Below are 14,765 nucleotides of genomic sequence, written 5' to 3'. Positions count from 1 at the left end.
TGTAGGGATTTGTGGGCTCTAAATTGGGTAGTGTTTATAAAATAGCTGAGATTTTTCAAGGCTGGTAATAAATTATACAAAGTTTCAGTAATTAGTTGAAATGGCGCATGAATCCACAATGTTTTTAGAACGCTGGACTTCAGTGTTTAGAGGATGAACTCAATCCTTTTATTTCCTGTTAATTTTTTATGTTAACTTATTGTCTTAATGTATTTATTAATTGTTTAGGTTCTTGTTGTCATATATATGTATTATTATCAGTATTCTATTTTATTATTACTTCTATTTTGTCATTTGATTTTTAAATGGAACACAGTGAAAATAAGTGTTTTCACTTTGTGTCACTCATCCATGTATTGTTAACATATTTACAATTATATTACGTTTACAATTATTACTTACATTGAACTTACTAAATAAAATCACATACGCACACATACACTACACAGACGCTGCTTCGCTTTTAATATATAGATTTACCGCTCCTGCTGGAATGGAGTGCGAGTCCAGAATGCATTTATCAACGTCCATTGATCAGTGTTGTTAGCTAATATCCAGAGTTTCTCCAAAAATATTTGCCCAATCAACTTTCCGTTTTTGCTGCATTAATCCTTGACCCAAAATACATAAGCATACCAAATGATGGAGAGGAGAAAGGTAGACATATTGTGTGTGCAAGAGACCAAGTGGAAGGGAAGTAAGAGCAGGAGCATCGGTGGTGGGTACAAGTTGTTGTACCATGGTGAGGACAGGAAGAGAAATGGTGTTGGGGTCATTTTAAAGGAAGAGTATGTTAAAAGTGTGTTGGAGGTTAAGCGAGTGTCTGACAGGGTGATGAGTGTGAAGTTGGAAATTGAAGGGGTGATGATGAATATCATCAGTGCATATGCCCCACAGGTAGGTTGTGAGATGAAGGAGAAAGAAGATTTCTGGAGTGTGTTAGATGAGGTGGTGGAGAGTGTGCCCAAGCATGAAAGAGTGATGATAGGAGCAGACTTCAATGGGCATGTTGGTGAAGGGAACAGAGGTGATGAGGAAGTAATGGGTAGATATGGTATCAAGGATAGGAATGGGGAAGGACAGATGGTAGTTGATTTTGCAAAAAGGATGGAAATGGCTGTGGTGAATACCTACTTTAAGAAAAGGGAGGAGCACAGGGTAACATATAAGAGTGGAGGAAGGTGCACACAGGTGGACTACATTCTTTATAGGAGATGCAAGCTAAAAGAAATCACAGACTGTAAGGTGGTAGCAGGAGAGAGTGTCACTAGACAGCATAGGACGGTTGTTTGTAGGATGACTTTAGATGTAAAGAAGAAGAAGAGAGTGAGAGCTCAACAAAGGATCAGATGGTGGAAGCTGAAGGAGGAAGACTGTTGTGTGAAATTTAGCAAGCAGGTGAGAGAAGCACTAGTTGGAGGGGAAGCAATTTTGGACAACTGGAAAAGTACTGCAGATGTGGTGAGGGAGACAGCTAGGGCAGTACTGGGTATGACATCTGGACAGTGGAAGGAAGACAAGGAGACTTGGTGGTGGAATGAAGAGGTCCAGGAGAGCATAAGGAGAAAGAGGTTGGCGAAAAAGTTTTGGGATAGTCGGAGAGATGAAGAAAGTAGACAGGAGTACAAGGAGATGCGGCGTAAGGCGAGAAGAGAAGTGGCAAAAGCAAAGGAAAAGGCATATTGCGAGCTGTACCAGAAGTTGAATAGTAAGGAAGGAGAAAAGGACTTGTACCGATTGGCCAGACAAAGGGACAGAGCTGGAAAGGATGTGCAGCAGGTTAGGGTGGTAAAAGATGCACAAGGTAATGTGCTGACAAGTGAGGAGTGTGTGCTGAGAAGGTGGAGGGAATATTTTGAAGAGTTGATGAATAAAGAAAATGAGCGAGAGAAAAGGCTGGATGATGTGGTGAGAGTAAATCAGGAAGTAAAAGAGATTAGCAAGGAAGAAGTGAGGGCTGCTATGAAGAGGATGAAGAGTGGAAAGGCAGTTGGTCCAGATGACATTCCAGTGGAGGCATGGAAATGTCTAGGAAAGATGGCAGTAGAGTTTCTAACCAGATTGTTTAATAAAATCTTGGAAAGTGAGAGGATGCCTGAGGAGTGGAGACGAAGTGTGCTGGTTCCTATTTTCAAGAACAAGGGTGATGTGCAGAGCTGCAGTAACTACAGAGGCATAAAGCTGATCAGCCACAGCATGAAGTTATGGGAAAGAGTAGTAGAAGCTAGGCTTAGAAAACAGGTGAAGATCTGTGAGCAGCAATATGGTTTCATGCCGAGAAAGAGCACTAAAAATGCAATGTTAGCTCTGAGAATATTGTTGGAAAAGTACAGAGAAGGACAGAAAGAGTTACATTGTGTGTTTGTGGACTTAGAAAAAGCTTATGATAGGGTGCCAAGAGAAGAGTTGTGGCATTGTATGAGGAAGTCTGGAGTGGCAGAGAAGTGTTAGGGTAGTGCAGGACATGTACAAGAATAGTGTGACAGCGGTGAGATGCGCAGTCAGAATGACAGACTCATTCAAGGTGGAGGTGGGATTACACCAAGGATCAGCTCTGGGTCCTTTCTTGTTTGCAGTGGTGATGGACAGGTTGACAGATGAGATCAGACAGGAGTCCCCATGGACTATGATGTTTGCAGATGACATTGTGATCTGTAGTGAGAGTAGAGAGCAAGTTGAGTCTAGTCTGGAGAAGTGGAGATATGCTTTGGAGAGAAGGGGAATGAAAGTCAGTAGAAGCAAGACTGAGTACATGTGTGTGAATGAGAGGGAGCCCAGTGGAATAGTGCAGTTACAAGGAGTAGAAGTGGTGAAAGTAGATGAGTTTAAATATTTGGGGTCAACTGTTCAAAGTAATGGAGAGTGTGGTAGAGAGGTGAAGAAGAGAGTGCAGGCAGGGTGGAGTGGGTGGAGAAAGGTGGCAGGAGTGATTTGCGACCGAAGAATATCAGCAAGAGTGAAGGGGAAAGTTTACAAGACAGTAGGGAGACCAGCTATGTTGTACGGCTTAGAGACGGTGGCACTAACAAAAAGACAGGAGGCAGAGCTGGAGGTGGCAGAGCTGAAGATGTTGAGATTCTCTTTGGAAGTGACAAGATTAGGAATGAACATATCAGAGGGACAGCTCAGGTGGGACGGTTTGGAGACAAAGTCAGAGAGGCGAGATTGAGATGGTGTGGACATGTGCAGAGGAGGGACCCAGGGTATATAGGGAGAAGGATGCTGAGGATGGAGCCACCAGGCAGGAGGAGAAGAGGGAGACCAAAGAGGAGGTTCATGGATGTGCTGAGGACATGCAGGTGGTTGGTGTGACAGAGGAAGATACAGAGGACAGGGTGAGTTGGAAACGATTTATTTGCTGTGGCGACCCCTAATGGGAACAGCCGAAAGACAAAGAAGACCAAATAGCAAATATTGGCTCTCCCCAGTTTCTCTGTGATCAAAGCCATACACACACACGCCACTTGGCTATTAATATATAGATGATACAATTACTAAAATTGTAAAGATTTACTCATATACAACCCCTGGCAAAATTGATGGAATCACCGGCCTCGGAGGATGTTCATTCAGTTGTTTAATTTTGTAGAAAAAAAAGCAGATCACAGACATGACACAAAACTAAAGTCATCTCAAATGGCAACTTTCTGGCTTTAAGAAACACTATAAGAAATCAGGAAAAAAAAAAAAAATTGTGGCAGTCAGTAACGGTTACTTTTTTAGACCAAGCAGAGGGGGGGGGGAAAAAAAAAAAAAAAAAAATAAAAAAAAAATATGGACTCACTCAATTCTGAGGAAAAAAAAAAAAATGGAATCATGAAAAACAAAAGAACGCTCCAACACATCACTAGTATTTTGTTGCACCATCTCTGGCTTTTATAACAGCTTGCAGTCTCTGAGGCATGGACTTAATGAGTGACAAACAGTACTCATCAATCTGGCTCCAACTTTCTCTGATTGCTGTTGCCAGATCAGCTTTGCAGGTTGGAGCCTAATCATGGACCATTTTCTTCAACTTCCAAAGATTTTCAATTGGATTAAGATCCGGACTATTTGCAGGCCATGACATTGACCCTATGTGTCTTTTTGCAAGGAATGTTTTCACAGTTTTTGCTCCATGACAAGATGCATTATCATCTTGAAAAATGATATCATCCCCAAACATCCTTTCAAATGATGGGATAAGAAAAGTGTCCAAAATATCAACGTAAACTTGTGCATTTATTGATGATGTAATAACAGCCATCTCCCCAGTGCCTTTACCTGACATGCAGCCCCATATCATCAATGACTGTGGAAATTTACATGTTCTCTTCAGGCAGTCATCTTTATAAATCTCATTGGAACGGCACCAAACAAAAGTTCCAGCATCATCACCTTGCCCAATGCAGATGCGAGATTCATCACTGAATATGACTTTCATCCAGTCATCCACAGTCCACAATTGCTTTTCCTTAGCCCATTGTAACCTTGTTTTTTTCTGTTTAGGTGTTAATGATGGCTTTCGTTTAGCTTTTCTGTATGTAAATCCATTTCCTTTAGGCGGTTTCTTACAGTTCGGTCACAGACGTTGACTCCAGTTTCCTGCCATTCGTTCCTCATTTGTTTTGTTATGCATTTTCGATTGAGACATATTGCTTTAAGTTTTCTGTCTTGACGCTTTGATGTCTTCCTTGGTCTACCAGTATGTTTGCCTTTAACAACCTTCCCATGTTTGTATTTGGTCCAGAGTTTAGACACAGCTGACTGAACAACCAACATCTTTTGCAACATTGCGTGATGATTTACCCTCTTAAGAGTTTGATAATCCTCTCCTTTGTTTCAATTGACATTGCTCGTGTTGGAGCCATGATTCATGTCAGTCTACTTGGTGCAACAGCTCTCCAAGGTGTGATCACTCCTTTTTAGATGCAGACTAAAGAGCAGATCTGATTTGATGCAGGTGTTAGTTTTGGGGATGAAAATTTACAGGGTGATTCCATAATTTATTCCTCAGAATTGAGTGATTCCTTATTTTTTTCCCTCTGCTTGGTCTAAAAAAGTAACCATTACTGACTGCCACAATTTTTTCCTCTTGATTTCTTATAGTGTTTCTTAAAGCCAGAAAGTTGCCATTTGAAACGACTTTAGTTTTGTGTCATGTCTGATCTGCTTTTTTTTCTACAAAATTAAACAACTGAATGAACATCCTCCGAGGCCGGTGATTCCATAATTTTTGCCAGGGGCTGTATAACTATTATTGAAGAATTAGCCTGAAGATATAACAGCAGATAAAATGATAGACAGGAAAGCATTTTTACCAAATTACATATTTTTTAATAATTTTGGATGTGACCTTTATCAAGGTCACCGATGGGGATATTTTAAAATCTATAAATATCGGTACATTGATTTGATGTTAGGGACTACTTGCCACATATTTTATACTTCATCATCAACTAATAATCATAAAAACAATCAGTTACAAAATCATTCAGCATTTTCAGTTCTACCATTTTCAATACATTTCAGAACATTCTTTGGATACATTTTGTGATTACATGACAGATCAAACATACTGTGTTAAATACAACATTGCTTCATGCTGGAATTTTTCTTATGATCAAATGAAAAGTCCCAGTCTCTCTGTATTCACCATGGAAAGCACCCAGCCTTCTCTTCTTGATTTCAACACTTCCTGCGGGTTGTGGCAGAGGAGAGATTCTACCTTTCTTGACAATATACAAAGTTTGGGCACCCTGATGATTTCCATGATTTTCCTTTATAAATCATTGGTTGTTTGGATCAGCAATTTCAGTTAAATATATCATATAGCAGACAAACAGTGATATTTGAGAAGTGAAATGAAGTTTACAGGATTTACAGAAAGTGTGCAATAATACTTTAAACCAGGGGTGCTCAAGTTCGGTCCTCGAGAGCTACCTCTCTGACACTCTTAGTCGTCTCCCTGCTCCAACACACCTGAATCCAATGAAAGACTTGTTAAGTCTTTCATTGGATTCAGGTGTGTTGGAGCAGGGAGACGTAACAAGTCTTTCATTGGATTCAGGTGTGTTGGAGCAGGGAGACGACTAAGAGTATCAGGAAGGTAGTTTTCGAGGACCGAACTTGAGCACCCCTGCTTTAAACAGAATTAGGCAGGTGCATAAATTTAGGCACTGGGAACTGAGATGGCCATTGAAGAACATTGTACTTCTTCCTCTGCATGAACGCCTTAGTAGATTTTGAGCCATGTTTAGGGTCGCTGTCTTGTTGAAAGATCCAGCCCCAAGTTCAGTCCTCGAGAGCCATATTCCTGACAATCTTAGTTGTCTCCCTGCTCCAACACACCTGAATCCAATGAAAGGCTCATTAAAAGTCTGCCAATGAGTCTTTCATTGGATTCAGGTGTGTTGGAGCAGGGAGACAACTAAGAGTGTCAGGAATGTGGCTCTCGAGGACCGAACTTGGCCACCCCTGCCCTAAACCATGATGTTCAACAATCTTTGTTTTAACATCATTGGAGAGTTGTTTAGAGGCTCCCATGTTGCCGTCCATTAGAAGAGATGCCAAGAGGGGAAACATTTGCAAATGGCCACCTTAAATACCCTTTATCATGATTGGATTCACTTCTGTAAGGAGGTCAAGGGTCATTGAGCTTACCAAACCAATTTTGTGTTCCAATAATTACTGCTAAATGTATTCAAATCAATAAAATGACAAGCATGCCCAAATTTATGCACCTACCCAAATTTTGTTTAAATATTTTTTTGCACACTTTCTGTAAATACTAGAAACTTCATTTCACTTCTCAAATATCAGTGCGTTCGTCTGCTATATGATATTTAACTGAAAGTTCTGATCTAGACAACCAATGATTTATAAAGGAAAATCATGAACCATCCCTGGTTCTCAAGACCAGGCACCTAAGTGGCTCTACTCTACTCTTTTCTACTCTACTCTTCCTTTTTAGATATACCTTAGTATACTAGCATAGTTCCACCTTATAATTTGAATAACTTACTGAATTTTCATGAAAATTATCAGGGGTGCCAAAACTTTTGCATACAACTGTAAACTGTCTCAGCCAAATGTAAGTCTGGCTGTTTTATTCTTGTATTTGTAGTTTGTCACCGTTTATTCCATTTTGTACACAATTTTCACCATGTATCCCAACTCTTAAGGACCACAATGCAAATCAGTGCTTTCACTTTGTTTACCCCTTTCTCATGCTAATGTATTTTATCTAGTGCCATATGATAATCAAAATCCTTATAAAAATGTTTCTCATGAAGAAATTGCGGTTGTGACATTAAATTTCATGCACAAATCTTTTGATTTGTCATTAAAATTACATTGTATACAGTTATCCAATAATTTAATGACAATAAAATGACACTTATTTCCATTATGTTCTTCAGAGAGAAAAAACGATTTTAGATGAAAATAATTCACACACACAGCTAGTCATTCCTGACGAAATTACTCAGCTTTTTTTTTTTTAGGGTGTTTCTAATATTTTGGCTCATGTTTTTGTGAACCATGTTCCTTTCCTGACTCGACAAACTCACCTTCCACAGACGGCGTCGATGTCATTTTGCGGAAATGTTTGAATTCGTTACTGGAAGAGAATAAAATAAGAATTACTGAATTCTGCTAGTTCGGAATTGATTAATGTAGTAGCCTCATGATCACGTGACCTCCATTGGCCAATGACAGCGACGCTAGTACGTACTGCCTAAAAATTAACGTCAAACAAGACTTACTTGAGTCTAACCGGGTGCCAGGGCAGGTTTCCGTTCTTACCGATACCGAGGTCAGGACAGACCGCCACGATACCGTGCAACACACGGCCCATTTTAAATAATAATAATCAATTAACTAACTTCTTTTTACCACCTGCGTTACTGCAGCTTCTCCCGCCACCAGCAGCACAAAGTCAAAAGTGACGTCACAATCCTCTTGTAGTCAGAAACTAGCATACTGCCATCTAGTGCTCGGGTGTGCGTACTTCAACCTTATGGGCTCCAGGGTCCATACAAGATGCTTTTATTTGTTGTATTAAATAAACGATTTGCATTGAACATCAAAGACGGTTTTTTAAATACACACTGATAATATATTTGTTTATCACAGATAAGCATGATAACACCACATGAACCACATTGTAGAAAGGACAGATGTGTTTGAAATACACAAAATTATCCCTTAATGTTATAAAACGTGTCAACATGATTTTTAAACATAAAAATAGAACCTTGTATCATCCTCATGATATTCTCATAATAGCAACAATGGAGCGGGAATGTTTCCCATGTTACGCTAAAGGTGGAAACAAAAAAAAAAAAAAAAAATAAAATCTGTTTTGTGTTAAACACAGTTGCAAAACCCATTAGTATTTTACATAAAAATGTATTTTGTTTTACATTAATCCTCCTGGCTAAGTATGAGTGTATGAGGTGATAATCTAGAGCAGTGATTCCAAAACTGTAGGCTGCAACCTCACAGGCTGACAGTAAATTACAACATCTGAGTTTCAACTTTGCAATTACCGGTATATGTTTAAAATGTCTCCAAAATATTTATATTTAAAATAGAAACAAAGTTACTTAATAAAGTAATAAATCTAATTTAAATTACAGTATGTCCCTTTCTTTTATCTGACCCAGTTTATATACAGTAGTGTTCAGAATAATAGTAGTGCTATGTGACTAAAAAGATTAATCCAGGTTTTGAGTATACAACCCCTGGCAAAGATTATGGAATCACCGGCCTCAGAGGATGTTCATTCAGTTGTTTAATTTTGTAGAAAAAAAGCAGATCACAGACATGACACAAAACTAAAGTCATTTCAAATGGCAACTTTCTGGCTTTAAGAAACACTATAAGAAATCAGGAAAAATAATTGTGGCAGTCAGTAACGGTTACTTTTTTAGACCAAGCAGAGGGAAAAAATATGGACTCACTCAATTCTGAGGAAAAAATTATGGAATCATGAAAAACAAAAGAACGCTCCAACACATCACTAGTATTTTGTTGCACCACCTCTGGCTTTTATAACAGCTTGCAGTCTCTGAGGCATGGACTTAATGAGTGACAAACAGTACTCTTCATCAATCTGGCTACAACTTTCTCTGATTGCTGTTGCCAGATCAGCTTTGCAGGTTGGAGCCTTGTCATGGACCATTTTCTTCAACTTCCACCAAAGATTTTCAATTGGATTAAGATCCGTACTATTTGCAGGCCATGACATTGACCCTATGTGTCTTTTTGCAAGGAATGTTTTCACAGTTTTCGCTCTATGGCAAGATGCGTTATCATCTTGAAAAATGATTTCATCATCCCCAAACATCCTTTCAATTGATGGGATAAGAAAAGTGTCCAAAATATCAACGTAAACTTGTGCATTTATTGATGATGTAATGACAGCCATCTCCCCAGTGCCTTTACCTGACATGCAGCCCCATATCATCAATGACTGAGGAAATTTACATGTTCTCTTCAGGCAGTCATCTTTATAAATCTCATTGGAACGGCACCAAACAAAAGTTCCAGCATCATCACCTTGCCCAATGTAGATTCGAGATTCATCACTGAATATGACTCATCCAGTCATCCACAGTCCACAATTGCTTTTCCTTAGCCCATTGTAATCTTGTTTTTTTCTGTTTAGGTGTTAATGATGGCTTTCGTTTAGCTTTTCTGTATGTAAATCCCCATTTCCTTTAGGCGGTTTCTTACAGTTCGGTCACAGACGTTGACTCCAGTTTCCTCCCATTCGTTCCTCATTTGTTTTGTTGTGCATTTTCAATTTTTGAGACATATTGCTTTAAGTTTTCTGTCTTGACGCTTTGATGTCTTCCTTGGTCTACCAGTATGTTTGCCTTTAGCAACCTTCCCATGTTTTGTATTTGGTCCAGAGTTTAGACACAGCTGACTGTGAACAACCAACATCTTTTGCAACATTGCGTGATGATTTACCCTCTTTTAAGAGTTTGATAATCCTCTCCTTTGTTTCAACTGACATCTCTCATGTTGGAGCCATGATTCATGTCAGTCCACTTGGTGCAACAGCTCTCCAAGGTGTGATCACTCCTTTTTGATTTCTTATAGTGTTTCTTAAAGCCAGAAAGTTGCCATTTGAAATGACTTTAGTTTTGTGTCATGTCTGTGATCTGCTTTTTCTACAAAATTAAACAACTGAATGAACATCCTCCGAGGCCGGTGATTCCATAATTTTTGACAGGGGTTGTATTTCTTATTATTCTTAAGACCAAACATTCATGATATGCACACTCTTAAGGCTATGAAATTGGGCTATTAGTAAAAAAAAAAAAAAAAAAAAGTAGAAAAGGGGGTGTTCACAATAATAGTACACTAGCAAACAAGCAAAATCTTGGTTCCAAACCAACAAAATGAATGCCTCACAGATGTGAAGAAATCATGAAAAACTGTGGTTATACAACTAAATACTAGTTTAGTGATTCACAGGATTGCTAAAAAAAAAAGCAGTTTGAACATAATAGTTTTGAGTTTGTAGCGTCAACAGCAGATGCTACTATTATTGTGAACACCCCCTTTTCTACTTTTTTTTTACTAATAGCCCAATTTCATAGCCTTAAGAGTGTGCATATCATGAATGCTTGGTCTTGTTGGATTTGTGAGAATCTACTGGTACCTTGTTTCCCATGTAACAATAAGAAATATACTCAAAACCTGGATTACTCTTTTTAGTCACATAGCACTACTATTATTTTGAACACTCCTACTATCTCCTGGTAGAGATTTGACATTAATGCAGGTGGAGGGTCTTACCAAGAGTTCTAGTGTGTACATGTGTGTATCTATATCAGTACATATGGACACATTTCAACTTTGTATCACATGCCAGTGTAATTAAAGGTTTGGGCAAGTCCCAGACTATTCTATTTCATGGTGAGGTTGATGATTTGAGCCACAGAGCACCCTCTCTTTGATTCCCAGGCAGACAGGAATATATATATATATTTGAATCCATAATAATTTCTTTGTAAGTGTGCTGGACAGCAACAGTTGCAAATGATCATGCAATATTAAACTGATTGTTAAATGCAATTATTTGTACTTTAAGTGACATTTTTTCTTGAAATAGTCTTTGAGGTCCTGCGAACCCAATTTTCAAATAGATTATCATTAAAGTTGAATTTTACATTTCACTTATTAACATTTATCTGGTTTTCATATTTTTTTTAAAGCTTTTATGATGCATTAAATGCACCAAAAACATTTGCACAGCACTATACAGATAAAGTGACAAAGCTGGTTGCATGTACATGCTGCCGTGTGCAACACCTTATGGTCACATCTGACTCAGATGTAATCAGCACAGATAATGAAATGACTGCTGAAGGCCAATTATTTTATTCAAGTCTTTTATGTGGTTATTCTGAGTATCTGGAGAGTTCATACACAGCCAGTGTGCATTGTATCCATGGTAACAGGGCTAAAGAGGACCAACTGAACAGATTTATAAATGTTGACTCCGGCAGCCTGTTTAGAAAGTCTAAAGGAATCCAGAATCTTCCTTTAGATAGCAAAATGGAAGGAATGGCATAAGTCTCTGCAGGCTTGTGTGTGTTTGCTGGCCAGCAGAGCGGCGCCATCAGCTGCCAACGTGCAGTTTGTCTTTGCCGACTGTTTCTACATATGCACTCGAAACAAAACCAAAAAAAGGATCTCAACAACAAAATGTTGCATCCAAGATTTCTCATCCCGCTGGAAGTTTGTACAGCATGCAGCAGCGTCTCTGACCTAGTTCCATGTCATCCATATAGAGTCTGACAGCACAGAGGGACGCAGGAGCGTCACAGATGACCTGTGACTTGCTTGGAGTGAAGCCAGAATGATGCAGAACGCCTCTCAGCTTGAGGAAGCATTTTGAGTGTGCGTGCAGCAAGGGCAGATGTGCAGCGAGTCGTGGATGAAGAAATCACACTCCACACAGAAGACGCTGTGACACGACGGACAGGTGAAAACCTGCACACACAGACGGAGACACGTCCAGAAAACACCTGATGACTATAAGGACAGTCGAACCGCTGCATTCTCATGGTGGTGGTGGTGTGTGAGAGATGGCTAACAGGCTGCTGTGTTTGCATGAAAGCTACAGTGTGTAGGATTTAGTGCCATCTAGAGGTGATCTTGCACACTGCAACCTCACAACTGTTTTTTTTTTCCTTTTTTTGGTGACGGATTCATTCTCCTTCACCTTCTCTTGTGATATGCAATATGTGCCATTCTCAATTAAAACAAACAAACAAAAATACAGGGTTCTTAAACATGCTAACCAGCACTAGCAACCAGTCGACAGCGTATAGTAGAGCAACCACCGAGTCCTCTTCTTTTTCTTCAGTTTTATGACCCTGCTGTAAAATGTGGAGTTAAGTATGCCTCTTTTGGGCTACTGTATCAACATGGCGGCATCCGTGAGGGGAGGACTCATTCTGAACTCATGAAGACATCGATTCATAGCTGCAGGTAATTTACACTGAACAGATGGTTATGAATGCTACTTTACATTTTTGCTAACAAACGCACCTAAATCCTACACACTGTAGCTTAAATCCTACACACAAAAAAACCCCCCTCCTTCAGGCCTTATTGTAAGAGCGACACATCGTGATGTACAAGGTCTGTTAGAAAAGTTTTTCCACCTGGCTGTCGCCCAGTTTCTGGCAAAAATTTGATGCGGCCAGTCGTTCCGTCTTTTTCCTTGAAATGAAAATCCGCTGAGCGCACTGCACACGTCCCACACAAAGGCTGCTTACCAGAAAATGATGCAATCGACAGGCGTGAAAAAGTTCACGCATGCGCATGAAGGTTCAAGGTTTGCTCATGCAAGCACACGATTCAAATCCATCAGGTTTTTGAAAAAAAAAACAAAAAGGTCCGATACTTTTCTAACAGACCTCGTATGTACTGTCAAAATGTTTTTCCTTTATAGTCAAAGACAGTGAAAACCAGTTTTCAGCAGAAAATCTTCAACAGCTTGAGTGTCATTACAGAGAACATACTCTGTGACATCACAAAGTATCAAAGCTACCACTTCTTATATTTACACAAAATTTCGCAAAACACTAGTTTGTTGTTTGAGTCAATTACTACACGTCAAACCCTACAAAGGTACTGCGTCTCTCTTCCTCACTGGCTGCCAGAGGCTGCAGATGATGATTCTGAACCGTTTCTCTGCCACTGACACCTGCTTTAGGTTGCCACGCCCAAAAACAGCACCACTTCAATGCTAATGATCATTATTGTTAATACTTCTAATGCAAAATGGATTTGAGATGCATCAAAGCCTTGTATAAGGACGTATATAACGTCTTTTACTTACACTTTTATCATTCAGTTCTGCTTGACAAGCTTGACAGAACCTGAAACCAAACCACAGTCAGTTTAGATCAACAGCGGTACATCGCGTGGATGTTGTGTCAGAGTTTCGATTGCGTGTTGGCGCCACCTGTCTCCGTGGTGCTCGTTCGTGTTACTCTCTATAAATGCCTGTAGGGGGAAGAGGTGGTGGAACGATCTGGCGAGATGAGGGGCAGACACCAGAGTCAAACCTGAAATGCACACGCAAGTACATCAAAGCAAGATTCTGTTTTGCATCAAAGCGTAATTTAAACATGTAGAACAGCATTGATAATGGAATGCTGAATTAGATGTGTGATGCTTTTGCTGTGGTTTGTTGGCTAATGTGTTCAGGTTGGAAAACCACCTGTAGTCTTGGATGCTGTTTATTGCCTTATGGTCACTTGAGGGTAATTCCTCTTTATTTCCATCACCCCTGATGGAAATCTGGCAACATGAAAAAAAAAAATGCTCATGTTGGTCTGTTCTTCAAATAATAACAGGATCTGAGCAGAGTCTGTCTGTTTGTTCCACTCCTCCATCCAGGTTTTTTGGCCAGTTTTCAACAATGTCGGAAGGTGGATGAAGGTCTCCCCTTATTTTGGCGAAGGTCAAGGCCATTGGAGCCAAATGTCAAAATTTTTATTTCATTCAAATTACCAAATCTGGCACATGTGCAGGTGGGTTCTGGAACTGCCCAGGTGTGGTGTAATTTCCCAATGTAAATTTGTGGTCAAGGTCATGTCCCACCACTGCACCACTCTGCATTTAATCATTAGTGATCGATCTCTGCTCCCCTCCACAGCATGTCTTTTTCCTGGTTCTCTCCCTCAGCCCCAACCAGTCCCAGCAGAAGACTGCCCCTCCCTGAGCCTGGTTCTGCTGGAGGTTTCTTCCTGTTAAAAGGGAGTTTTTCCTTCCCACTGTAGCCAAGTGCTTGCTCACAGGGGGTCGTTTTGACCGTTGGGGTTTTACATCATTATTGTATGGCCTTGCCTTACAATATAAAGCGCCTTGGGGCAACTGTTTGTTGTGATTTGGCGCTATATAAAAAAAAAATTGATTGATTGATTGATTGATGTCTGCCTGTCTGTTTGGTATAACGTCAGTTTTTACATGGGTCAACAATAAAACAACAAAAGCAACTTTATTGGTTGATAAAAACCAGGCATACTTTTGACTGTTTGATCACCAAAGTAAAAGGCATACAAGGTCAGGGTTCATTGATCCTATGACCTACTTTGCCACATAAATAGGCATAATAGATGGTGCAAACTATCCCCCCACCCCCACCAATCCTATTAGCACCACTAATAATTAGCACTTTATTTTTTTTTTTAACCCAAACTAGATCAACTTTTATTTTTGACCCCTGTAAAGGAGTAAAATGTTTAATA

The 14,765-nt window shown here is 39.7% G+C and overlaps 2 protein-coding genes across 3 annotated transcripts in view; both read right to left on the bottom strand.

The window, feature by feature from the left end:
* Positions 1 to 7,934, bottom strand: part of dhfr (dihydrofolate reductase) — a 47,282-nt gene extending 39,348 nt beyond the window's left edge. For both annotated transcript variants that reach the window (XR_004560918.1, XM_034171249.1), the window contains exons 1-2: positions 7,746 to 7,934; positions 7,551 to 7,600 (exon numbers count right to left, since the gene is read on the bottom strand). Coding sequence is in view for 1 of the 2 variants with exons in the window: in XM_034171249.1 (XP_034027140.1) it covers positions 7,551 to 7,600; positions 7,746 to 7,837 (142 nt within the window). In the remaining variant the exon portion in view is untranslated. The remainder of the gene's footprint in view (positions 1 to 7,550; positions 7,601 to 7,745) is intronic.
* Positions 7,935 to 11,761: 3,827 nt separating this feature from the next.
* Positions 11,762 to 14,765, bottom strand: part of gtf2h2 (general transcription factor IIH, polypeptide 2) — a 35,928-nt gene continuing 32,924 nt past the window's right edge. Inside the window, exons 13-15 of the mRNA XM_034171247.1 lie at positions 13,478 to 13,580; positions 13,352 to 13,391; positions 11,762 to 11,994 (exon numbers count right to left, since the gene is read on the bottom strand). Coding sequence (XP_034027138.1) covers positions 11,878 to 11,994; positions 13,352 to 13,391; positions 13,478 to 13,580 — 260 coding nt within the window. The 3' untranslated portion in view covers positions 11,762 to 11,877. The remainder of the gene's footprint in view (positions 11,995 to 13,351; positions 13,392 to 13,477; positions 13,581 to 14,765) is intronic.

This window comes from Thalassophryne amazonica, chromosome 5, assembly GCF_902500255.1.
Source record: "Thalassophryne amazonica chromosome 5, fThaAma1.1, whole genome shotgun sequence".
NCBI lineage: Eukaryota > Metazoa > Chordata > Actinopteri > Batrachoidiformes > Batrachoididae > Thalassophryne > Thalassophryne amazonica.
This window is presented reverse-complemented; position numbering and strand designations above follow the sequence as displayed.